Source organism: Equus asinus, chromosome 2, assembly GCF_041296235.1.
Source record: "Equus asinus isolate D_3611 breed Donkey chromosome 2, EquAss-T2T_v2, whole genome shotgun sequence".
Taxonomy (NCBI): domain Eukaryota; kingdom Metazoa; phylum Chordata; class Mammalia; order Perissodactyla; family Equidae; genus Equus; species Equus asinus.
This window is the reverse complement of record NC_091791.1, coordinates 85,989,394-86,015,414: the sequence shown is the minus strand read 5'-3', so window position 1 is coordinate 86,015,414 and position 26,021 is coordinate 85,989,394. Positions and strand designations below refer to the sequence as shown.

At 42.0% G+C, this 26,021-nt stretch overlaps 2 protein-coding genes across 11 annotated transcripts in view; both read right to left on the bottom strand.

The window, feature by feature from the left end:
* Window positions 1-22,627, bottom strand: part of EGLN1 (egl-9 family hypoxia inducible factor 1) — a 55,416-nt gene extending 32,789 nt beyond the window's left edge. For all 8 annotated transcript variants that reach the window (XR_011496383.1, XR_011496389.1, XR_011496392.1 and 5 more), the window contains exon 1: window positions 21,587-22,627. Coding sequence is in view for 2 of the 8 variants with exons in the window: in XM_014865703.3 (XP_014721189.3) it covers window positions 21,587-22,489 (903 nt within the window). In the remaining 6 variants the exon portion in view is untranslated. The remainder of the gene's footprint in view (window positions 1-21,586) is intronic.
* Window positions 22,628-23,586: 959 nt separating this feature from the next.
* Window positions 23,587-26,021, bottom strand: part of LOC123281061 (uncharacterized) — a 104,733-nt gene continuing 102,298 nt past the window's right edge. For all 3 annotated transcript variants that reach the window (XR_011496423.1, XM_070492817.1, XM_070492834.1), the window contains one exon: window positions 23,587-25,396. Coding sequence is in view for 2 of the 3 variants with exons in the window: in XM_070492834.1 (XP_070348935.1) it covers window positions 25,382-25,396 (15 nt within the window). In the remaining variant the exon portion in view is untranslated. The remainder of the gene's footprint in view (window positions 25,397-26,021) is intronic.

Genomic DNA, 26,021 nt, shown 5'->3' with positions numbered 1-26,021 from the left:
CTTCGCACAATGCCACCAGGCCAGGGGTCAGCAAATTACACCTGGCAGACCAAATGTGGCCCACCATCTATTTTTGTAAATAAAATTTTACTGGAACACAGCCAAGTTCAATCATTTATGTACTGCCTATGGCTATTTTCAAATTACAATGGCAGAGCTGAATAGCTGCAACAGAGACCATGTAGCCCATAAAGCCTAAAGTATTTACTATCTGGCCCTTTGGGAAAAAGTCTGCTGACTCCTGCAATAGACCATGAAGACTGTTAAGGCTAAGACTGTATTTTACTTGTCTTTAAGATCCCAGCACAAGACTAGAGAAAGTACTCAAAAATATTTAACCTAAAGAATTGTAATGTAGCTAGGAAGACCTCCAAGCACTCCTAAGGCACGTGTCCACAAAACTGACATAGAATGCCCCCAAACCCTATGGAAGATACACAGGGGCTAAATAGAGGTATTCCTTCATCACTCAGTGAAGTCTGAAAGGTTGAGGTAAGATAGGTGACAAATAAAAATGGCAAGCAATAGGATATATTGGAGAATATGAGGAAGCCATTTGGTATAAACCTAATTCGGTCTGACCTTGTCTTTCCAAAAGGGCCTGACCGAGGCCGTTGAGCATGCATTGTATATCTGCTTTAGAGATTCCCTATGGCAAGAGCAAAAGGCCCTTGAGGTAAAGGTCCAACTTCCCTCCCCCTCCCAACGTTGGGGTCTCCTTAAGGATTAAGCATCTTTCCTTAGGCTAGAAACTGATTGCTGCGCTCACCTGTGACCGCCTAGCTCGAGACAATAGACTTTGCCTCCTGCTACGCCCATCAAGATAGCAGACCCACTACCTGCTGTGTCCATCAAGTGCTGTGCCGACAGGGCAATCTTGTGACTATTGTGGAAGGGACATTTCAATCATATGTGAAACACCCTGTTTGGGGGTATATAACCACTCTGTGCACCCCACTTCTTCGGTGCCCTTTCTTCCTTTGGGAAGAAAGGCCCTGGGCCATGGTCCTCAGATTTCAGCTCAGAATAAACTCACCCAAATTTTCATTTACAGATTGGTTATGGATTATTTTCGTCGACATAGGTGAAATAGACTATTACTAAACAGAGGTCAATGCAGGTTCTAAAGAAACTGATAAGCCCATCAGACCTAAAAGCTGCCTTCCAAAAGAACTTCCATATAGCACTGTATCACTAACACATTCATCTAGTAGCATCTAAGAAAGAGTTAGGAACCATCATTCAGAGCAATTGCTATGAGAGTTAATATTTCTGGAACCTTTGTAATTGCATCATATTTTTTCTTCTCCAAATGTTGAGAAGCAAAACACTTAAAACCAAAATACTTTAGGTAAGAGTAGGAAAGTGGGGAGGTAGGAAGACTGTCCCACTTTGCAGTCGGTATTAAAAAAAATTATTATTTCAGGAAATACTGTATGGAGTGGTAATTTGGAACCGTGAGATGCCCTAATAAAGCATGGCATGTCCTAGGAACAGGAGAGAGTTCCATTTGCTAAAATAAAGAATGCACGATGAGGAGTAGAGGGAAATAAAGCTAAATTGAGGCCACAGCTCAATTAACAGCAGATCTAAATGCTATTCTAAGGAATTCAGACTTGACTTTTCAAGCTACAGAATGCCTGAAGTCATGCAAGCAAGCACTGATAACAATCTGAGCTTTCGTTTAGGACAGGAGTCAGCAAACTACGGCCTGTGGGCCAAATCTAGCCCACAATCTGTTTTTGTAAATAAAGCTTTATTGGAATACAGCCACTCTCATCTATTTACATACTGTCCCTGGCTGCTTTCCCTTCGCAACAGCGGAGTTGAGTAGATGCAATAAAGACTATGGCCCACAAAGCCTAAAATATTTACTACTTATTTAGCCCTTTGGGAAAAAAACTGATGACCCCTCACTTTAGGAAGGTGAATCTGATAAGAGAAAGATGAATGTAAAGGATTAGGAGGACAAGGAATAATGGAGGCAGGGAGAAGTCATTCATGGCTACTGGGAAAAAACACACAAAAAAAAGGTAATGAAGGTCTAAACCACAATAGTGAGAAGTGAAAGCCAAAGATGGCTGGCTGTTGGAGCCTCAGTGCAGGTTAGAATGAAACCTACACTTCGAGAGGAACCAGAGACAGAGAGAAAAAAGGGCACGAATCAATTCAATGCCAGGGTACCATGACTGGGAAGACGTCAAGAACATGAATAAAAGAATGGAACACACAATAAAGAGCAAATTTCAGAGAGAAGGTGACAGAGATTAGTTTGATATCAGATATGAAAATTCTAATAACAATAAGACATACAGACAGCACATCTTAACAGTGCGAGAAGGAAATCCAAGTAGAGAAACAGAATTAAGAATCAACAGTTCAGCGACTGCGGCCAGTCTGATGGCATAGTGGTTAAGTTCATGTGTTCCACTTCGGCTGCCTGGGGTTCACACATTTGGATCCCAGGTATGTACCTACACACTGCTCATCAAACCATGCTGTGGCAGTGTCCCACATACAAAATAGAGGAAGACTGGCACAGATGTTAGCTCAGGGCCATTAAGCAAATTGTTAGCTCATTGTCCTCAAGCAAAAGAGGACAATTGGCAATGGATGTTAGCTCAAGGCCAATCTTCCTCATCAAAAAAAAAGAAGAATTGACAGTTCAGTGACGGTATCTGAAGAACAAAACTGGATGAGATCAAGTGTATGAGACAAGCTAGACATGACAGCAGGAGCAGCAGATCCCATTTACTCAGCAATCACACTGTGTCAGACCCTATGCTGAGCCCTTTCTGTTATTTCATTCTCCCAACAATCCTGCGATAAAGGAATTACCTCTCTCTAGTTACAGATCAGAAACCTGAGCTTGAAAAGGATTCAGGTAAAATTCTGAGGTCATACAGCTAATATGCAGCAGGGGTAGACCTGAAACCTAGGTCTACCTGATACCAAAGCCAGTGGCCATTCTCCCTAAGAACGCTGACACAAAATCAGACGGAAATACCTACATTTAGCGAGAAGAAAAGAAGCCAGGAGAGAAGGAATGGTTCAAGAGACTACAGAGAGTCAGGACAGTGCAGTATCATGTCAGCCAAGGGAGAAGAAAAGGCAAAGGAGAGGAGAGAATAACAAAAGTGGTGATTCTGATAGTTACTAGTGCCAGGTACAATGCTTTACATACATTAGCTCATTTAGTCCTCCCCACAATCACGACATAAGTACTACAGTTGTCCCATGAAACAAATAAGAAAACAAGGTAGATAACTTGCATCACACAACTAGCCAATGGCAGAGCAAAGTTTTGAATCCAGGCAGCCTGACTCCAAATCCTACGCTTTTAACCAATACCCCATACTACCTCTGGATCAAGTGCTATGAGTGGCTAAGCAGAAAAAAGGCAGGAGAAAGAAAAAGATCCTTTTACAAGAGGGGAATAATAACTTTCAAAAGACTAGATTCAGAACAGCACGTGAAGGCCCATGTCATTATAAGGAGGCTAAGGAATAAATAAGTGATGACCAAGTAAAGGCAGATGGTACCACCTACTTGTAGAAGCCTTTGGACAGAAGGAGAGAGAATATTAATTAACTTATGGGATGAATACAACCAAGAAAATGTAAACCAGTTGCTTTAGTTCATAAAAGATCTTTTTTTGCTAACTTATTGATTATAAGAGGTATTTAGAATAGTTAACAAACGTCTTTTGGGTATCTGAGTTACCAGACATAACATTTTTTATATCCCTTATTGATTTAAGAGAATGCCCTATACCCATTTCTGAGACCCGAATGTGAATTAGAATCTCTGTGAAGCTTTAAGAGGTTGTCTGGCCTCCCACCTGGACTGAAAATCTCTGATTAATATTATGATCTATATTGGGCCCCTCACATTAATGTCATTCTGATGCAAAGCTTACACAGTTAAAGGAATTATGACACCCTCTGCATATACTGCCTATTTGAAAACAGTATCTTAAGAAGTGTTAAGACTAATATGAACTTTACTACTTAAACTATGCCTTTTATGATTTACATGAAAAAACTAACCTGCTCAAAGAACTGTATATTTGCATACTATCAAAAGAATGTTCCTTTAAGTGAATGGTTGGTATTTTTCTTGAGTATAAATAAGTTATGTTGAAATTAACCAACATTCCAATGGTGTGTTTCTGAAATTATTTCAGTAAGGAAAGAGAAAGACTCATTTGATAAATATTTGGCTTATCTCCAACTTTTTAAAATTAAGAAATTTCTGTAATGCATAGAGTAAGATCAAGTAGGAGACCTGAAAACAAATACAGCATCCCCCAAAACATGCATAAATAGAAACACACTTCACACATCTCAGATAGGAGGTCAAACTCTAGAATCGGACTATCCTGGTTTGTACCCTGACTCTGTCTGTTACTTCCTAGTTATGTGATTTGGAACAAGTTTTTTTAAAAAAAGATCTCTCCATGCCTCAGTTTCCTCAACTGTAAAATGAAGAAAATAATAGTACCTAACACCCCATATGGTTGTTGTGAGAATTAAATGAGATAGTCTAGGTAGAAACAGTACATATAATGGTGCTTGATACATAATAAACATTGAGTCAATGTTGGCAATATAAATGTAAAAAATCTTCTCTAACCCAGCAATTGTACTTCTAGACATTTGTCTTATAAAACCTCACAAAAATGCACAAAGACATACCTTCAAGAATATGTAAAGTGGAATTACTTGTCATACAAAAAATTAAGAATAACTCAAACTTCCACCACAAGGAGCTAGTTAAATAATTTATGGTACAATCTTTCACTTAGCACCAATGTTTCTGAGGTTCACCCATGCTGTTGCATAAAAGAGTAGTTCATTTCATTTTACTGATGAATAGTATCCCATCATTTGATATATCACATTTTATCTAATCATGAGATGAAGGACACTTGGGTTGTTTCCTTTTTTGCTGTTAATAAGTAATACTCGACTCTTTGTGTGGACATGTTTTCATTTCTCTTGGTAGATACTTAGGAGTACAATGGCTGGGTCATATGATGAGTCTAACTTTTTGAAAAATGGCTGACCTATTTTCCAAAGTAGCTATACTATTTTGCATTCTTGCAAATAATGAATTTATCAGTGTATGAGGATTTCAGTTGCTCCACATTTTTGTCAAAACTTGGTATTGTCGATATTTTAAATTTCAGCCATTTAAGTGTATGTATAGGCGTATCTCATTGTGCTTTTAACTACATGAGTCAAATTCAATAGCACAGATACCAAAGTAACTTTATGAATTAATAATAGTCACAGACAACATTATTAAGGGTAAAGAAGCCATAAAAGCATGACTGAAAAACTAACACCCAAACTTCTCCCATTAATTTAGAGAAAGAAGAATTAATTTTAGCATTTTGTTTTAAAAGCTTCCTATTAAGTTGTAGACTATATGGTAAATATAAGAAATACTAAGTAATATCAACAAATTTTAGAACAATCTAACCTATATTTACATCAATAAAAACTATAAAATAAGTATAAATTCACTTCTGTGAGATCTGACCAATCATTTTATAGGCACTAGCTTATCTGCATGCATGACTAGCTTTTAAAATTAATCAACATTCAAGGGCTTCAATTTTTAAAATTAACCTTAAATAATTAAATTAACAATTATAAATAAAATATTTATCACCATTTGACTTCATTCTGCTAAGGGGGAGGGCATGGAGAGAGAGAGAGAAAGAGAAAGATGCTTTGATCAAAGTGTCCTTCAGTCTAGTTCATTATCCACGATGTAAACAACTATCTGAAATTCACTTCAAGATGCCCTTATCCACTGACCAGTTTTCTTTTTCACAGTGCCAAGGCTATGTGCCAACTGCCTAAGCAACAAAAGATCCATTTTAATTAAAAATAACATTCTGATATCTCATTAAAAGCAAGTCAAGAATTCTGAATCTAAAACTGAACTTTAAACTTGTGATGTTAATGTTAACCAACACGATGAACAAGAGCAAAGGTTTAGAATTAAGGGCAGGCAAGGCCAAGTACTAATAACTTGAAAAGGCACTGCTGAGAGCTAAAAATGTAATCACCTTTTTAAAAGCTTCTTATAATAATCAATTATCTAACCTTTATTCTGTTAATTAGGTCAATTATTCCCATTTTATAGACGATGAGATGGGAGAGGTGCTGAGTGACTTGCTCAGTACCAAGAAAGCCAGATGACACGAATCCACAGCAGTGCTAGCAGGTCCTATTCCTGGCTTCTGTCAACAATCACCTTTGCTCCCCTACTTTTCTCTCTTTCCCTAGACCATTGCAAGAATCTTTACAGTAAGTATACATTAGAGAAAAACCCTATTGGTTTTTTCTTTTGAGGAAGATTAGCCCTGAGCTAACATCTGCTGCCAGCCCTCCTCTTTTTGCTGAGGAAGACTGGCCCTGAGCTAACATCCGGGCCCATCTTCCTCTACATTATACGTGGGACACCTGCCACAGCATGGCTTGACAAGCGGTGTGTGGGTCCACACCTGGGATCCAAACTGGCGAACCCCAGGCTGCCAAAGTGGAACATGCAAACTTAACCACTGTGCCACCGGGCCAGCCCCCAAACCTTACTGTTTTTATGCAACAACAAAGCACAGTTCCTGAACACTAGCAATTCTTTTGTTGAAAACAAACTGTTCTTACATATTTTAAAGATACTTTCTACCAAAACTATCAAGAGATGCTTCAGATCTAACAATTATAGGAATTATTTCTAATATAAACAAAACCAACTAATATGAATTCTAGTTTCAGTTTTGTTAGTTAAGAATATCCCCTAACATCCCCAGCCCTGGTGCACTATTACTAAGGTTTTTATTTTTAAAAAAATTCAGATTATTCTTACTTAAATGCCAGTTACAAGAAAAAAACACAAAACAAAAGCAAAACACACATGAACATATGCAATGGGAGCAGGAAACAGGACAGTTTAAAGAGGAAGAGAGAAAAGAGAAAGAACCACAATCCAGTGTTAATCATCAGTGATGAAGGCTCTCAGTTTTTTATGGTAAAAGTGCACATGTAGAATTCTAAAGCAAGGATTAACCTGGCAGGTGTGCTTGGAGAGGTGTGCCCTCCAGGGAAGACATTCTCACTAAGGTCATGGCTTCCATCCTGGTCATACCATTTCACTTCACTTTGGTTTACAGCCAGATTATACAAGGCAAACATCTTTCAGAAGTCTGTACATATATACCACTAGTTTAAGTTATAATGTATATCCCTTATCTGGGTCTCTATAGCTTGAATTGACTACTATGGTTGGGGGGAGGGAACTCAAAGCCTAATTCTGTAGACATGGGGCAAGAATAGCAACTGAATAAACAGAGAAACTTGGCTCTACCATAACCAGACGTGAAATGCTTAAAAATGTTTTTTGTTTTGTTTTGTTCTTTAGAACTCCTCTTACAACAGGAGTTCTTAATGTAGGGTATGGATGGGTTTTACTATAAGCAAAATTTTGCAGGGCTGGCCTGGTGGTACAGTGGTTATTTTGTGCACTCCGCTTTGGCAGCCTGGGGTTCGCGGGTTCGGATCCTGGGCACAGACCTACACACCACTCATCAAGCCATGCTATGGTGGCGTCCCACATACAAAACAGAGAACGACTGGCATGGATGTTAGCTCAAGGACAATCTTCCTCAAGCAAAAAGAGGAAGATTGGCAACAGATGCTAGCTCACAACCAATTTTCCTCACTAAAAAAACTTGGCATTTATGTTTATTTTTAGGATGAGAAGGTGCATAGCTTCCATTAGATTCCTAAACGGGTCCAGAAGCAAAACAAAGTATGAACCACTAACTTACATAATTACCTTGAAAAAAACTTGTAAGCTATTGGGGAGGGGTGCTATTTTTATCATACATGATTTTTTGCCAAATGTTTTGTTTTTAAGGTATGCTTTTTGGTGAGGAAGACTGGCCCTAGGCTAACACATGTTGCCAATCTTCCTCTCTTTTTTTTTTCTCCCCAAAGCCCCAAGATATAGTTGTATATCCTAGTTGTAAGTCCTTCTACGTGAGATGCTGCCACAGCAAGGCTGGATGAGTGGTGTGTAGGTCCACACCCAGGATCGAAACGGGCAAACTCCAGGCCGTCAAAGTGCAGTGTGCAAACTTAACCACTACACGACCTGGCTGGCCCCCAAGATTTTCTTTCTTCAAGAAATTTGATTCTAAAATACTCTAAGTTGTAACCACCCAAAACTGCAACCATTCTTTGCACATAAATTATCTGTGGTAAATATTTAACCCCAGGCTACTTTCCTTACCAACTAAAAACTGGACTCAGAGAATGAAAACACATTTTAAACATCAAAGTTAAGCAAAATTGGGAAGTGGAATTCTTTTTAACCATAAAAATATTTCACTACATTTCAAGACCAAACTCAAATGACATTTACACCATCCAGTTTCTATATCATCTGCACTACCAGTGCCTTCTTTTAACACAGTTAAATCAACTGGTTACCCCAGGTTGGTTAAACGTTGAATCCAGAAGTGTGGTTAAAGCGAAAGTTGTCTAATCATAAAGAAATTTCTCATCTTGTTTAACCTATGCCCTCTTTTGTCAGATATAACTCTTAAACCTCCTTTAATGTTATTTGAAATTTTGAATAAATTACAGTTCTAAAACCAAATCAAAACTACAATAATTTCAGAAGTTTAAAATTTTGCTCTTCAAAATTTTTACTTAGACACCAATCATGTGGTATCAATGTTGAGCTGTGTCACCTTGCTAGCCACAAGCTTCTCTCTTCTAGGTCGTGTAAAAGAGTATACAAGAGGTCACTTTCAACATCATGTGTATTGTGTTGCTTTGTTTTGAAGTGACACATGTTCCCTGGGGATTCTCATGCCATTGGTGGGGGTAGGGGAGGTAAGTTATGCGGGCGCTCTCCTCTTGAGACTCACGGTTGTGCAGTATTCTACCACAATCTGTAACCTGATCAACTGACTTTGGGCCTAGACAATGGTGTAAAACTTCATTTCACCTTCAGAGCAGACCCTCTCCCATACTTGGGAGTTAAAAATAGTTTAGGTCATGTTGGCCTGGGTTATTTTTATCCAGAAAATAGGGATTCGAAACAGCATAGTAAACAGAGAAAGGACAGTTGACCACAATAGGACAAAAACCCTCATAGACTTTCAAAGTCTTACTGTAGTTTTAGAAAATGGATGGAAAGAAGGGAAGCAGAGGTGAGGTACAGGGCAGATCAGTTCAGGGCAATTAACTAAGTGTTAATATATGAATAATAAATAACCACAAAAGGTGCTTTGCATAAGACAGAATAGCATAAAACAGCTCCCCTGCCCTTATAACTTTCTGGAGAAGATACTTCAGGAACAAAAGGTATATAAAGTTTCTGAAAAAAGCGAGATCAATGGAGGTTCAGAGTTCAGGGAGCTCTTTGGGAATGGGACTTAAGCTAGACCCTAAAGAATGTATAAGATATGAAGTGCTGGGGCAGGGGTGTGGGAGTCATAAACAAGTCAAAGAATTCACTGATTAGTGTTAGGAGGAGTGAGAAGAGGAGCAATAAGGAGGAAAACAGTCTGGCTGAAACAGTGGTTGTACTTCAAAGAGGAATAGCAAATAACAGTGGATAGATAGTGTGGGCCTAAGCAGTTGGGAAGCATTAAATGCATAAGAATTAAATTGTATCCTTTAAATAAATCTTGGAAGATTTTCGTTAAGATTTTCATAAGTGTTGCCAAATTTATATAAGATGGATTTATATATAGGTGGTACATGGAAAAGAATGAATTAAGGGAAAAAAATAACATCGTATAACAATCCGGGTATGATGTGATTAAAATCTTAATTAGGGTGGTGCAGTGGAAATTCAAATACAACACTTACTGAATGCCTGATGCAAGAAGCTAAGTATACCAACACAAATAAGACAAGGGTCCTATCCTCCAGTGGCTCACAATTAGTAGAGGAAACCCACCATTGTGAAAAGTGTTCTATCAGTGATAAGTGCCATAGCAACAGACAGCACAGAGTTATAATTATGCTCAGAGGGAGTGGGGCAAGAAGCAAGTTAGAAAAACCTCCCTACCACCTTCCCACACAAAGAGAGCCAGGGAAATTCACACAGGTAGAAAAGGAACACAGGTTCAAAGAAACTGCAAGTAGGCTCCAGGGGCTGGAGTAAAAAGTATGTGATGGGAAATAAAATGTTCTTTAAAAAAACTTTCTATAGCATACCAAGACACTGGGAGAAGCAAGTATTTTCAAGCAGGAGAATGATATAATCTGTGTTTTGGAAAGACAACACCAGGGCAATGGATAGAATGGACTGAAAGGAAAAATACAAGAAAAAAACTAGGTTTTTATAATATTTAGGACGGAGATGAAGATGGGTCTCAACAGGAAAGTGTAAATGGGAATGAGAAATGAGAGACAGATAAGAAATAATTTTTAAATGAGTAAAATTCACATACTGTTAATGGAAAGTATGTTCCTCTAAAATATCATGCTCTTTTCGGACTTGGAGACTTTCAGTGGACATCCTCCACTGAGAGGGACTCAGCCATTCAAAGTCTCAGTCTAAGTAACTACTTCTTCAAGGAAACCTTTCCTGGCATGCAGACCACATTAGGTCTCCTCTAATGTGCTCCCACAGGATCTTGTACATCTCATAAACATCCACCACACAAGAAATTGCAGGTTCAACATTGTTCTTCCCCTCAGACAATAAAACTCCAGAAGGGCAGATGGAATTCCCTTGACTTGGGCGTTGTGGTACTATCAGTGCATAGCACTGATTCTGGCACATATTTGGCACTCTGTAAATAGTTGTTCAAAAAATAGATGGAGTTCACAGATGGGATGTTTTAAACCTGTTTCCCCATCTTCCCACCAGCCCTCATCCCCTCCAGGAGGAAACTTCAGTCTCAATCCCACTGAGTAGGCAGTACTCCCAGAACATTCAGGTGACACCCATTAGTCCTCTACAGATGCCAGGGTCTTAACAAATCCTAACAGCTGAAGTCATGGTTGCTTCTCTCCTCCTCCTCTTGCTACTTCTGTTATTATTATATTACAGTTAATATTAAATGAGTACTAATTATCTGCTGAGCATTTCTCATGTATTATCTCATCTACCTTCAAACAAACCTTACTGAACTAGGTATTATTATTGACTCTTATTACACTGATGAGGAAACTGATACTTTGCTAGAAAATGTGCCTAAAACGAAAGCACAATCAAGCAGCAAAACAAGGGTTTGAACACAGGCAGACTAACTTAAGAACTTGTGCTTCCCTAAGTACAGAAGATCACCCAGGGAGAAAAAGGGTAGACTAGAGCAAAAAAAGACAAACCACAGACGATTAAGAACAGTAACATTTAAGAGGCAGACACTGCAAAGGAAGAAGCAACTTCAAAAATGGTATTCACACCCTTGTGTAATTCCTTCACCTTGAGAGTGGAATGAATCTGGTAACTGCTTCTAACAAAAAGATGGGATGTCACTTCTGTGGTTAGGTTACAAAAGACTGGGACTTCAGTCTTGCTAGCAGACTCTCTACTGTCTTCTTGGCTTCATACTTTGATGAAGCAAGCGGCCATGCTGGAGAGGCCCACATGGCAAGGAACTGAGGTCCTCCTTCCAACAACCCACGACAAACTGAATGCTGCCAACAGCCCGAGTGAACTTGGAAGCAGATCCTTCCTCATTCCGTCCTTCAGAGGAGACCACAGACCCTGGCCAACATCTTGACCGCGGCCTTGGGAGAGACAGAGCAGTAGAGGATGCAGCTAGGCTATGCCCAAATTCCTGATCTCTGTCAGATAATAAATGTGTGTTGTTTTAAGCCACTGAGTTTTGGTGTAATTTGTTACATAGCAACAGGTAACAGATGCTGAGAAGAAAAATCTAGAAATATAGATGTTTCAAGTTCTCCCTACATGTATCTTCTGATAGTGATCAGCAGAAAGCTAAGAACTGAGCTTCAAGAAAAAACTATAGTTAGAAGTTGAGAAAAGAAGGAAAACTCTGAAAAGTATAATGAGGAAAAATAATTGAAAGGCTCAGACTCAGGCTAGTAAATGAGTGGTCAAAGATTTTAGAGGTGGGATACTTAATAGTGCTACTGAAGAAGGAAGCAAACCTGGCTTAAGAGGAAAAAAAATCCCTACATTTTTTAATTAAAAAATAATTTTCAGGGCTCGTCCCAAGGCCTAAGGGTTAAGTTTGGCATGTCCCAATTTGGCAGCCCAGATTTGGTTCCCAGGTGCAGACCTACACCACTCATCAGCAATCATGCTGTGGTGGAGACACACACACAAAACAGAGGAAGATTGGTACAGATATTAGCCCAGGGCAAATCTTCCTCAAGCAAAAAGAGGAAGACAGGCAACAGACATTAGCTCAGAGCCATCTTTCTCAGCAAAAAAAACCCCAAAAAAACAAAACCTCAAGACACTATTTCAAAGGAATAGTGCTAAGAGAAGTCAGTGGAAGATATAATCAAAGGTAAAAAATAACTAGAGATAGAATAGAAGATAATTATATGCCAAACCTATAGAATCAGAACTTCTAGTGACCACTTATAGATAAGAGATGAAGACCAATGTTAATGAGAAAAAATTCAGATGCATGGTCAATCTTTTAATACTCCAAACTCCTGATTAGACCTTTTCAATTAACTGGCTAGAACTGATATTTCCAATCTAGGCTTTATTATACAAAAATCAGTCTTAAATTGAAATTGCTTGAATTAAGTTGAGATTATAGGTTCCTGGATTCCATTGCTCATGTTTGAACTTTCAGGTTTTAATTTTTTTTTTAAGGAAGATCAGCCCTGACCTAACATCTGCCAACAATCCTCCTCTTTTTGCCAAGGAAGACTGGACCCAGGCTAACATCTGTGCCCATCCTCCTCTACTTTATATGTGGGATGCCTGCCACAGCATGGCTTGACAAGTGGTACACAGGTCCACACCCGGGATCCAAACCAGTGAACCCCAGGCCACTAAAGTGGAATGCGAGAACTTAATCACTGCACCACCAGGCCGGCTCCCACGTTTTAATTTTTTAAAACCATTTCATACATGATAAGCTAACATTTACCCATACTTTTGTGACCCTCCCTTACCCTGGAGTCAAAAGCAAGGCTTCCTATGCTTTAAGAGTCCTGAGTACTATGTTCCAATTTTAACACTATCAGTTCCTATTTGATAGTTGGTACTGTTATTTCTGATTCCAGTGTCAGGATCCACATCAAGGGGATGAGGGCTCATATTTCTCTGATATCTTTTCAGACCATCAAATATGGTCCCAAAGCCATCACAAACTTCCTGCTTCTTGATTTACTACTTTAGGAAGCTATCACATAGTCATTTCTACCTATAAGTCACTGGAATTATTTTTTATATTTTGTGGTCACTCTACTTCTTCTCAGTTTTCTATAGTAGCTATATTTTCAACAGCATGTTTAAATAAAGATGTTTTATTTCTCACTTTATTTTGACATTTAATCTAAATCTATGCTTGCCTCTCATGTGGAACCATTAAATTTTTTCCAATGTTTCCCTAAATTTCAGAATCTGTGTAATTCTTTTTTGGATTTGTATCTACAGGCCATCTTGAGTAGTTCATGCAAGACAGCACAGACACACTTGTTGACTGTACCAGAAGTGCTGCAAGATTTCCTGCAGTAATTTCTGCAGGCAGCCCCAGCGGAGAGCTAATGAGAGCATACTGTGCAAAGCAGCCATAAAGCCTTGGAGAAGAAAGGATGGGGCTTTAAGGTCAATAGCAGTAGTGGCAGGTACAGCCAATTTGAAGGAATATGGAAAGGTAGAGCACAGAACTTTTTCCTTCTGGCTTTGGGTGCCATATAAGTGTCAATAATCTGCTATAAATGGAAACTGAAAAAGTGGGGCAAGACAAGACAAGCAGAAGATTTTAGGGCAAGATAAAATAAGAATTACTTCCTTCAAATTGCTCAAGCCACAAACTTTGGAGTCATTCTTGACTCCTCCCTTTCTCTAATATCTCACATCTAATCCATCAGCAAATCTCACTGACTGTACTTTCAAAACACATCCAGCATCCAACTAATTCTCACCACATCTGCAGCTACTACTCTAATTTAAGTCCCTATCATCTGGAGCCTAGACTATCACAAGAATGTCCTAACTGGTAATCCTGCTTCCATTCTTGCTCCCCTCCACTTTACTCCCACATAACAGCCACAGGGATCTTTTAAAACAAACCCTCCAATGGCCTCCCATATCACCCAGGATAAAACCCAGAGTTCTTGTCACAGCTTAAAGACAAGATCCCACATGAAACAATCTCCTTGCCTATCCCACAACTTCACTGACCCCATCTCCTCTCATGTTCCCTCCCTCACTCTGCTATAACCACAAGGCCTCCTCCTCGCCGTTTCGTGAACACACGAAGCACATTCCATGTCAGGGCCATTGTATTTGCTATTTCATACCTTCACTTGGAATGCTCTTCTTCCACATAACCCAGCTCCTCATTTCATTCAAGTCTCTATTTCAATATCATCTTATTATTTTATCAGTCCTATCTAAAGGAGCACGCCCTGCTCACGCTGTCCTTACCTTATTTATTTTTTGTCAATATCTACCATCTAACAAGTGTGTATTTACTTATACATCTGTTTATTGACTGTCTCTCCCTACTCCTTACCTACCTCAAATACAATTTAAACTCATGAGTAGTGGGCTCTTTTTGTTTTTGTTGTTCAGGTGTTCCTAGCTCCTAAAACAGTACCTGTACATAGAGAGTATTCACTTCATATCTGTTGAATGAATTAATTAAAAGATTATTGCAACAGGACTCAGAGATAACAATAAGAAGGAGCCAAGAGCACACGTATTTTGCTTTGGTAAAGAAATGGGATTTGGGACACTGAATAAGGAAAATGAGAACTGCAAACTCATGAAAATTTTATGGCGATTTTGATAAGCAAACAGAGGATACAAATACCATCCAAGCTCTTCAGAAATAAAACTATAATTTGGTTCCAGAAAAATGAGATAATCAAGTACAAAACATTCCAACAAAGGTAGCAGAATAGCTCAGAGTTTAGACTAGAAAATACAGATGTCAAATAAACGATTATAAGGGAAGACTTTGGTTAACCATCCATTAGTTTTTCGTTTGTTTCTTTTATTCTATTTTCTAGAACAGAAAGGTTTTAGCTGGAATAAGAGTCAAAGACAGGCTATGAATATGGCGCAATACATGATGTGAATGCTATCCTGTAGTCATAAATGTTTCAAGTGCGGAAAGAAGGGCATAGGGGAAAGGAGGTAGGATGCAAGCACAGTAATAAAATGCATCTATGAACACTGTCCAAGAATGTGCTCAAATGAAAGGGAGACTGAGACTTTTGGTGTCACTTTAAAGGCCTAAAGCAAAAGATAAAATAAAAACAACAAAGCTGGACCAGTCCCAGTAGCCTAATGGTTAAGATCAGCACATTCTGCTTTGGTGGCCTGGGTTCAGTTACCAGGCGCAGATCTACAATGCCATGCTGTGCTGGCGGCCCACATACTAAAAAACAGAAGAAGACTGGCATGGATGTTAGATGAGGGCAAATCTTTCTCAGCAAAAAAAAAACCCCAAAAAACAAAAAGCTACTAAGTTGATAACATCAATCCAAAGGCATACAAGAAAGGCACAGGCTTCAGAAAACATGGAAGAAGAAGAACAAAGATAGATTTCAAGGGTGACAGGAAAAAAAACAAGAAAGGAAAACAGAGAATGAACATGTAAATCAGAAAAACAGAGCAGAAAGATAGTTCCAACTAAGGAAACAAGAGAGGGTAGTCTTGCTTTGGGGAAGACAGCTTCAATGTTGGAGGAAAGGAAAGGAGATGAATAAAGAACACCAAGGGAAATTAGGGAGGAATTACCTAAACGATGAAAACTTAAAACTAGAATGTCAGAAGCCAAAGTGTAGAATGACAGAAGCAAAAGGGAGAAGGAAAGGGAAATTATAAATGTTCAAGCAACTCCCAAAAAACGACATAAAGAATACCAAAATTAGTTAAGTAGCAATACATAATTTTTACGAGATGCAGCATAAAGTTGCAGGTGTAACAATGAACTGACAGTTTTGAAGTGACAAAACTGACACTAACCAGCTCTATGGCCTTGAACAAGTCACTTAACCTCTCTGGGACTTACTTTCTCTGTTGAAAAAAAAAATCTATGTGTGGTAGGGGCAGTGGCATGGTTGAGGTCAAAAACAGGTGATCATTCTAAGTCTTTTTTCCTCCAGCTTATAAGAAGGGGAAAGACAGCAAAAGCACAAAACTTAAAGAATCAGAAAAATAGAATTTTTTGCTTTTTTAAGGTATGCTTTTTTTTGGTGTGGAAGATTGGCCCTGAGCTAACATCTGTTGCCAATCTTCCTCTTTTTTTCCCCCTCTCCAAAATCCCAGTACATAGTTGCATATCCTAGTTGCAAGACATTCTAGTTTTTCTATGTGGGACACCACCACAGCAAGGCTTGAGGAGCGGTGTGTAGGTCCGTGCCCAGGATCCAAACTGGTGAACCCTGGACCACCAAAGCAGAGAGCACAAATTTAACCACTTGGCCATGGGTCCAGCCCCAGAAAAATTTTAAAATGAGAATAATAATCATTAACCACAATTTTGCACATGCTTTACAATTTAAAAAGTGCTTTTACATGCATAATTATATGTACTCCTCACAGCAAGCCTAAAAGGCAGACAAGGCAGTATCATTTAACACCATTTTACAACTGGAGTAACTGAGGCTCAGAAAGATTAACTAACTGGCTCAAGGACACAGAAACAGTGGCAGATCCAGAACCCAATGCAGATCTAACAGCAGCACAAAGTCCACTATCCTTCTATGTTTAGATGCCCTCCTCCTGTGTGACTAAGGTCTTGCACGGTATTTTTGTGGCTTATTAGGTAGTAGATAAGTTAGGAGTTATAAACATGCAAAAAAAAAAACACAAACCCTTGTAACTTAAATAAAACTCCGTTAGAATTAAAAGAGTTACATTATATGTAAACTACATGTAAACTAATGCACTATACAAAATGTTTTCCTACAAAGTTGAACTTGGTTCAGTCACAACCTATTAAGACTACTCTTTCAGTCCACAGGTATCTCTTTTAAATTTTAAAGCACTGTGCAAAACTGTTATTACTGCAGTTGCAATAGTGTCAGCCTTTCTGCATACGGAATAACTGACTCTGATGTTGAATTCTGATATAGCTATTAAAACATTAAACAAGCTGCCTCAATTTGTACATCTGGATGCCAAGCATATAGAGAAAGTGGCCGAAGTAGATTGGGAAGGAAGTTTTGTTTGTAACATCTAAGAAGACTATCACCACATCTCTATGGTAGTGATGATAAAACAACAGGATTTTCCTCATCCTATTCTCTGCTCTTTAAAAGCCAAAATCAGGGGCTAGCCTGAGGGTATACGGCTTAAGTTTGCGCACTCCACTTCAGCAGCGGGGGGGGGGGGGGGGGGGGGGGGGGGGGGGTTTGCGGGTTCGGATCCCAGGTGCAGACCTACCCACTGCCCATCAAGCCATGCTGTGGCAGCATCCCACATACAAAATACAGGAAGACTGGCACAGATGTTAGCTCAGCGACAATCTTCCTCACACCAAAAGAGGAAGATTGGCAACAGATGTTAGCTCACAACAAATCTTCCTCACCAAAAAAATGAAAATAAAAATAAAATAAAAGCCATAATCAGCCAGAGCTAATTAACTACATACAGTACTAGGGACAAATCTTAGGAATACAATCTGCTACTTATTGGTCTCAACCTATTTTATCATTCCTTTTCTTTATGTACATTTTAAGTGAACAGTAAGTTTTGGATAAAATTCCAAAAATATATATATGATTCTAGGATTTTTATTTTAACAGGCAAATTTTTTCCTTCAGAGTGGCTAAGAAACTCTAGCTGAATACTTCAACCTTTTCCCATGATCTTTACTCCTCTGCATTCTTCTTTCTCCTCTACCCCCCAGTAAAGGCCCACAACAACACTACTTTTCACAAATCAACAGATCATGATTCCTTCCTGCTGGACATCATTGCAAGTCTTCTTAATGGAAGAAAGGGTGTGAGAAAGAAAGGATAGAAGGGCAGCTTAAGGGCAAAACGGGGGAAACCCCGAAAAAAGGACCAGAGAAAGTGGAAACCAGAGCTCAGTTAACATCAGTGGCTACAATCATGTTCCTGTTTTTCTCCTGTATTACTTCATCCTTCCCTGTAGTTCCTCTTTTAAAGCAGTTGGATAAACTGTGGCCAGATAAGTATGTCTGAAGTAGAAACTTGGGGCAAATCAAAGCCTAGGCTGAACAAGCCACAGCCAATTATCCATCATCTGATTATCAGGCGCTGACATACACAAAGACCCTACAGAATAATGTAAATGAAAAGAACCTCAGAATCTTGATCAGAAACCCGGAATTGAAGACCTGGTATGCTGCATGATCTCCAACAAGTGAACTGACTTTCCTGAGACTCACTTTTCTAATCTATAAACAGGGATAATACACCAACAATCTATTTTACAGAGTTGCTGTAAAAATCTAAGTGAGAAAAATACTACATATTTGAGGCAAGTAACGTTTAAAGTCACTATAATGCTGTAGAAGATACTAAAATTCTTAGCTGAAGAACCTCTCTGCAATCACATACAGCATCCATATTGTACCTCTCTTAAGAGTTATACTGGGGCCGACCCTGTGGCCGAGTGGTTAAGTTTGCATGCTCTGCTTCGGCGGCCCAGGGTTTCGCTGGTTCAGATCCTGGGCGTGGACATGGCACCACTGATCACGCCATGCTGAGGCGGCATCCCACATGCCACAACCAGAAGGACCCACAACTAAAATACGCAACTATGTACTGGGGGGATTTGGGGAGAAAAAGCAATAAAAAAAAAAAAAAGACTGGCAACAGTTGTTAGCTCAGCTGCAAATCTTTATTAAAAGAAAAAGTTACACTGAAATGAGCATAATTCAGGTGGATTACTATAAAGTAGCTTTACAGCTACCATCTGAAATAAACATTGTATGTCACCTAATAAAAAGTTTATATAGCCCAAACATAAAGTACAATTATTCACAGACAAGGCTAACGCTATTCACTATTAACAAAACATGTATATCAAATTTTAGTTCCAATAGTAAGTTAAGTAATCTGCATCTTCTCATCTAATATCCTACCTATATGCAGTATAGTAGAAAAAGTATGCAGCTTGATATCTGAATGACCTAAGACTCAATCCCAGCTAGGTTATCATCAATGGTAGGCTCTGGCCAAGTCTGAGCTGAAATAGCCTCAAATGTAAATTAGGAATAATACTATCTCCTTCACAGTACTAAGGTTACTGTGATTAAGTCTGTACTGAGCCTAGTACACTGGTTGCTCAATATATGTAATTTGGTAATTTGACTGGCTGCCCACTCCTCCAAAGGAAGCATCTTTGGGTTTTTTTAGTAATACTTAAACTACAGGATCAAACACGATCACCAAAAACTCTCAGCCAAGAAGTGCAATGAAAGGGATTCCCTAAGATCACTCATAGATCCTGAAATTGTGTCTCTAAAATTAATGCAGGCATAAGGTCAAATCTAAAGAGTTTAATAACCATCCTTCTTTCAGCTAGTCCATGACATGATGATATGTGTTGTCAAGTGATTTAAAACCTCAACCACTGTTCCCTTCAGCCGCTGGGACTCCTGCAGAAGGAGGTGGCTATTTTCTAACAGCCTCCCCACAAGAAGCATTGCTCTAGGAGCTAGGCTGGCTGCTGCCCTTTCCCTGAGGACAGGTGGAAACAGGAAGACCGGAGAGGGAAGGACTTAGCTTAACTTGGAAAGCTAAATGAACTAAGGAAAGCAGATCAAGGAAGATTTAGGACCTTTTCTTCACGACCACCTTAAGCTTCCGCCCCAACTATGAGCTTTGGTCTGTTTTCACAGGGCTATTTTAATAGTCCTTCAAGCTAGCTCCTTTCCTGCTCTGCAGCTCATGACTATACTCGAATTTGATCCATGACAGTGTTTTTAAAAAATATAAATGAAAAATCTCATTAAATACTGACGCTCAAGTTTAATCAGGAACCCTTTTCATCTTCCAGCTTAATATGAAGAAATAGTTCACTCTTTTGAGACTACATGGTATGAAGACGTGCCTTCATCCAGCAATGAAGCACCAACGCATAAATGAGACCTCCCCTTCTGTTTTCCCCCACAAAATTGTCACGTTTAGAACTTTCCTCACTGCCTATGCTCAGCCTTTCGGGCAGCCTGAGCGTCACACATAATGACTGTTAAAATAGACAGTGTGACACACACAAAAGAACGACCTGGAAGAGCTGGTGTGTATGCACAGACACGCTCATGTGATGATCTCCTCCGACAAGCTCCCAAAACGCACAAAATCAGAGACTGATGGTGGTGGAAGGTGGAGCAGGGTGGCCCCGGGGTGGAGCCGGATACAAAGAAAACATTAAGATCTGGGAAGCAGAACGAAAAAGAACTGCAACAGAGTACTGCAAGAGAGTATCAAGGAGGAAGGTGTCTGGGGTTTCCCACCCTGAGGAGGGAAGAGGGATTAGACTAGATAGCAACTGAAGAACCTGCAAGGGAAAAACTACAATAGCAAAGTGAAAACAAAGAGATTTCACCAAATCAAGACGTTAGAATGAGCCCTCCCTCCTGCTCCAATTCCGTGGGGGGGGGGGGGGGGGGGGGGGGGTTTCCCCAGGAAACTGCAAAACAGTCCTTTTTCAACAGAGGGATCCTATCAACAAAGCAAATAAAGGAAACCTATGCTAAAAATGTAACCTACCTACACTGAGAGGTCTGAAAACAGAAATGCTTCTTTCCCCGTTTTGCAGTGGGTTTCAAAATAGCAGAGACAGGGAGAGGGATGAGACCCACAACAGGCGGAGGGGAGCTGCCAAGCTCTCCCTGAGCGTGAGTCTTGCACTAAACGCTTCTTTTACATTTACTTTTGGGTGGTCAGCTGGCAGATTCGCAGCTAAACCCAGCAGTGCACTCTGCAAGGCAGAATCGGATGAGGGACCCCGACCCCGAGAGAGAACTAAGAGCGAGTGCAAACACAAGGCCGATGCAGAACCAGCTCTCGCTTGGGTAGGACTCTAATCCCCCCCATCGGGCGGCCCTCACTCCAAGGAGGCTCGAATCGACTAACAGCGCACCGAAAGGGAGAGGACAGCAAAGTTCAAGGGAGAGGACAGCAAAGTTCAAGGGAGACACCAAATTTCGCCAGGAAACCGTGCAATGAGACGGAGCGTTTGCAGACGGGCAGCACGGGAAAAAGTGCACACAGAGAAAGGGGGTAAATGGATAAACGCCCATCTACGGATTGGACCCGCTTTCTTTACGGGGTGCCACACAAGAATGAAATCACTTTCACGCCGAGGAACCACGTTCTTCACGCTAAGCGGCTCCTGTCGCGGGCAGGGGGCCGCCCGCCGGGCCAGGCTCGGCCGGCGCACACCCTCAGCGCACACTTACTTTCGTCCGGCCATTGATTTTGTAGTTGCCCAGCTTCCCGTTACAGTGGCGGATCAGGTCGTCCATGCTGCTCATGAGCAGCCCGATGGTCTCGCAGCCGGGCTCCTTGCCCTCGATCCAGGTGATCTTATCGCCTCGGATGTCCTTGGACGAGTCGCTCTTCTGGCTGACCAGCTGGCCGTCCGTGAACTTGCCGGTGTCGTGCAGGGCGCGCACCTCGTCGCCGATCTGCTGCCCAGTCTCCTTGCCCAGGAAGTCGTCCACCACGCAGATGCCGTGCTTGTTCATGCACGGCACGATGTACTCCAGCGCCAGCTTCAGCGCCGGCAGCGGCTTCGTCTGCCCGTTGGGCCGCAGGCCGCCGCCGTGGCTCAGCCCCTCGCCCGGCGTGTTACTCGGCGGGTACAGGTTCGCCTTCTCCTGGTACGGCGGCGAGCGGGCCAGCGCCTCCTCCTTCCCGGCCTCCGCCGGGCCCTGGCCGCCGGGCGCCGCGCGAGGCGAGGACGCGGCCGCCGCGGGGTCGGCCGCGGGCTTGGCCTTTGCCTTTGCCTTGGTCGCGCCTCCGGCGGCCGGCGGGCCCGCGGCCTCGGCGGCGGGGGCGGCGCTGTCCCGGCGCGGCGCTGCCTTCCGGGCCTCCCTGGCCCCGGCCCCGCCGGCCCGGAGCGGCGGCGCGGAGCCGGCGTGCCGGGGCTGGCCCGCCCCCTGGCCGGGGCCGCCGTCGCCGCTCTGGCACACGAGCTTGTGCTTCTTCCAGTCCTGCCGCTGGTGCTCCTTGCTGCAGTAGAAGGAGCTGCGGCAGCGGCTGCAGCGCAGCAGGTTCTCCATCTTCCCGCACAGCTCGCAGTACTGCCGGTCTCGCTCGCTCGGACTCGGCCCGCCGGGCCCACCGCTGTCATTGGCCATGGCGGCGGCGGCGGCGGCTGAGCAGGAGGGGTGGCGGCCGGACGGCCTCGCCCGGGGCCGGGGAGCGGGCGGAGCGGCAAGGGTCGTCACTGCGCCATGCACCGGCCGCCCCTCGCCTCAGGGAGGCCGGAGCCCCGGGCCCTCGGCCCGGCCGCTTCCTCGTCCTCCGGGTCCGGCCGCGCAGCGCCGGCGGCCGCCTCAGCGCCTCATCGCCTCCAGGGGCTGAGGGAGCGCGGCCTGCGCGGCGGACGGCGACTCCGCTCCGGCACGCGGGCCCGGGCGCGCGAGACCGGCCGCCTCGGCTGTCGCCGCCGCCTCAGCGTCGCGGGCGGCCGGGCCGGCCAGCGGAGGAGCGGAGGGCGTGCGGGCGCCACTCGCTCTGCGCGCTCGGCACGTACGCCACGGCCCTGCCGCGACCCGGCGGGCGGCGCGCGCGGGCGGAGGGGGCGGGAGGAGGGCCGGGGGGAGGGCCGAGGGGGCGGCCACGGCGCGCGCACGCTCGGGCACGGGCGGCGCCGGGGCCGCCTCCGCACGCCCGCGCGCGGCGGGGCTGGGCCTCGGGGCCGCGCCCGGCGCCCGCCCCCCAGCCCCCTCGGCTGGCCAAGCTCGGGGCGGGTCGCGCGGCGGAGAGGATGGCGCCCTGCCACCGCGCGCCGCGGCCTGGCGGGGACGCCGAGGGCCCGGCCTGCGAACGACGGAAGGGCGGAGGCCGCTCAGCCTCCGCCGGGCTCAGCGAGCCGGACGGTGCCTACACCTGCTGGCGAGAGCGAGATCGTCGCGGCGCGGGGGCTTGTAATATGGCTGCTATTTGTTTGGGACCGCCTGGGTGTGTTCTAGGCGCGCTCCAGCCTGGGATGCAAGGTGGCTATTGCAGTCCTCGTTTTGCAGTGGAGGAAACGGAAATTCAGAGAAGTAAAGTAACTTGCCAAAGGTCACGCAGAACTAGGACTGAATCCAGGAATCAGACTGTCAGATTCCAAGGCTGCTTTTTCCATTACACCAATACAGCCTCTATTTCGAGAAGCCCTGAAATGGTTAAAAACAAAAATAAGTATTGCTTCGGTGTTAATCCAAGCCCCTGTTGCCCCATTTGATCCAAATTGAAAGGTACTGAAATTTGATGTATTTTTGTCGTTTTTAAATCCTGTGAAATCTTGCCGAGTTTAAAACCTCCTTAAGAAATTTTTGGCTACCAAGTTAAAGGAATCAATGCTCGTTCCAATATCCACATTCAGGCACTTAAATTCAAACGGATGGAACTATTCCTGAGAATTGGATTTTGGTGGCAAATAAGTATTACTACATTAACGACTTTTTAAATTAAAAAAAAAATCTCGGTAGAAACTGTGCTATGCTGATGAATACAGTTCTTTGTTTTATAGAACATAAAAACCTTACCAGCAATAAGCCAAGGGTGTTTCTTTCCGCCTGGCACTTTAAAAAGTTCTGTGATTTAGATTTTCATAGTCTTCATTGAACATATGCTAATGTGGAAAATGCTGCACTAGACTTGTGTATCATTGGAATAGATTGCAAGTAACTTCAGCAGTCACTGAGATGATAGCCTTCCAGGTTAACAACACAAGAGCTGAAATGTGTAGGTCAAAGGCAGAAGAATGTAGGGAATTATTATAAACCACTTTGCAGAATATTAAAAAAAAAAAAACTAGCCTGAGTCCAAAAACATGAAAGCGCTTCATCAACTATGCAGAACTTAAAACTGTCATTAACTTCAGCTATAAAAATAAACAGTGTCCTGGGGATCCAATCTGGTGAAAAAGAACAGTAATTCCAATTAGGTTAGCTTTAGAAAGACTGAGATAAGTATTATACTCAACAGCTTCAAATTCCAAAGCAAACTAAAAATCCAGCTTTCCATAAAGAATCAAGACCTGGGTGTATCTCAGATGTGTATCCAACTTTCTCAGAGCTTTATTAAATACTGTAAAATGTCATTGTTTCAGATATGACTAATTAGGCTGTTCAACAAATGTGTTAGGAGCGCGCTACCTGCCAGGCTGTCTTTGGCGCGCAAATGAAGTATTTATACTAGATACACTCAGGCAGTGTATGGTCCAGTGCAGGGGGCAGACGTCAACAAATAATGACAACCTAGAGTTAGGAGCAAGTGCCCTAAGAGATGGATGAATAGGATGGGGTGGGAAGAAAGAAAAAGGAATTGTTAGCTCTGCCGTTTGAACTAATCAAGATTCCAAGCAAATTTATTTAGAAAGTCTTAAAAATGGCTTAAGAAAGTAAATTTTTAAAACATTTTGTATACATAAATTACTTAAAGTATAATTTCAATACGAGTAAAATCTGATACGTCTTAGGCCTCCTTTTGTCGTAGTGGTTATAAATGATTCTTAACTATCCACAAGGGCAGGAACTTTATTAGGGAACACATGTTACAAGCACTTGATTCTTCGAAATTTAGTTATTTGTAGGTATTAAAAGTTCAACAATATCTTTAAAAATTACTATTTAGGTCTATGGCATGCAGACGATGGTATTTACATCTCTATATGCTCTTTTCATATATTTTCACTGATATCGCCTTAAAAGAATAGATGTCTATATCAAAACCTTATTAGCTTTCACTTTGTTCCACTTAAGTGTATAAAATCACAAACTGAAGACGTATATCTTGCAAATATTTAAATCAGTCAAATGTGACATTTTCAAAGTTTTTGTAAATAGAACTGTCAAAAATAAAATAGTGTTTCAGCTATTTCCGAAGATCCATGATTTCAGAATTTTCACTTATTCAGGCTCAATAATCTGTGAACTAGTTCCAAGTTAGTGAGGTTTCACCAAACCATTTGCGGGCAGCACGATAGCTAGTGACAAGTTCAACAAGACTCTGGAACTCCACCAGCAGTATAGCAGTCGTCACTTATTCAAATGCTGTAGAGAAAATTCACATGGTCATGCAGAAATTTATCTCATAAACACTTATATGGTGCTTACTGTTATGTGCCCATCTCTGTACTAATCATTTTACAACTATTAACTCATTTACTCCTGGTAACACCATGAGGTGGGTATTATTATTATGCCGTTTACAGAAGGTGAAACAAGAACAAGGCAATGAGCGTTCCCCCCCACCCCAGTTCTTAAGCTTATACAGTTAGTAACACTAGGTGTGTTACCTAATAGACTCTCGGGAGAAAAAGGCTTGTGTCTCCCAAAGCCAGGAATTCTTACAAATTTGTTCCGACCACACTCTAATCAAGATCAACTGTTGTAGAAACTGAAGGATGAATTAAAGTAAAAGTGCCATCATCTCCACATCACAGCAACTTGAACCAGAGTTAATTGACCGCCTATTTGGCTTGCCTTTGCTCTTCTGGCAGTGTTTATTAAACTACAAAGCAGTAACCATTACGAACCGGCAAGAGACTTACTCAAAGATAGAGGCAAAGCTGAGATTAAATGCAGAGGACAGAGTTAAATGAGGAACTGAATTTAGAAGTGACTGTGTTGATTCTTGAGGAAAGCTCAGTGAACAGGATTTACCTTTAAGGGACTA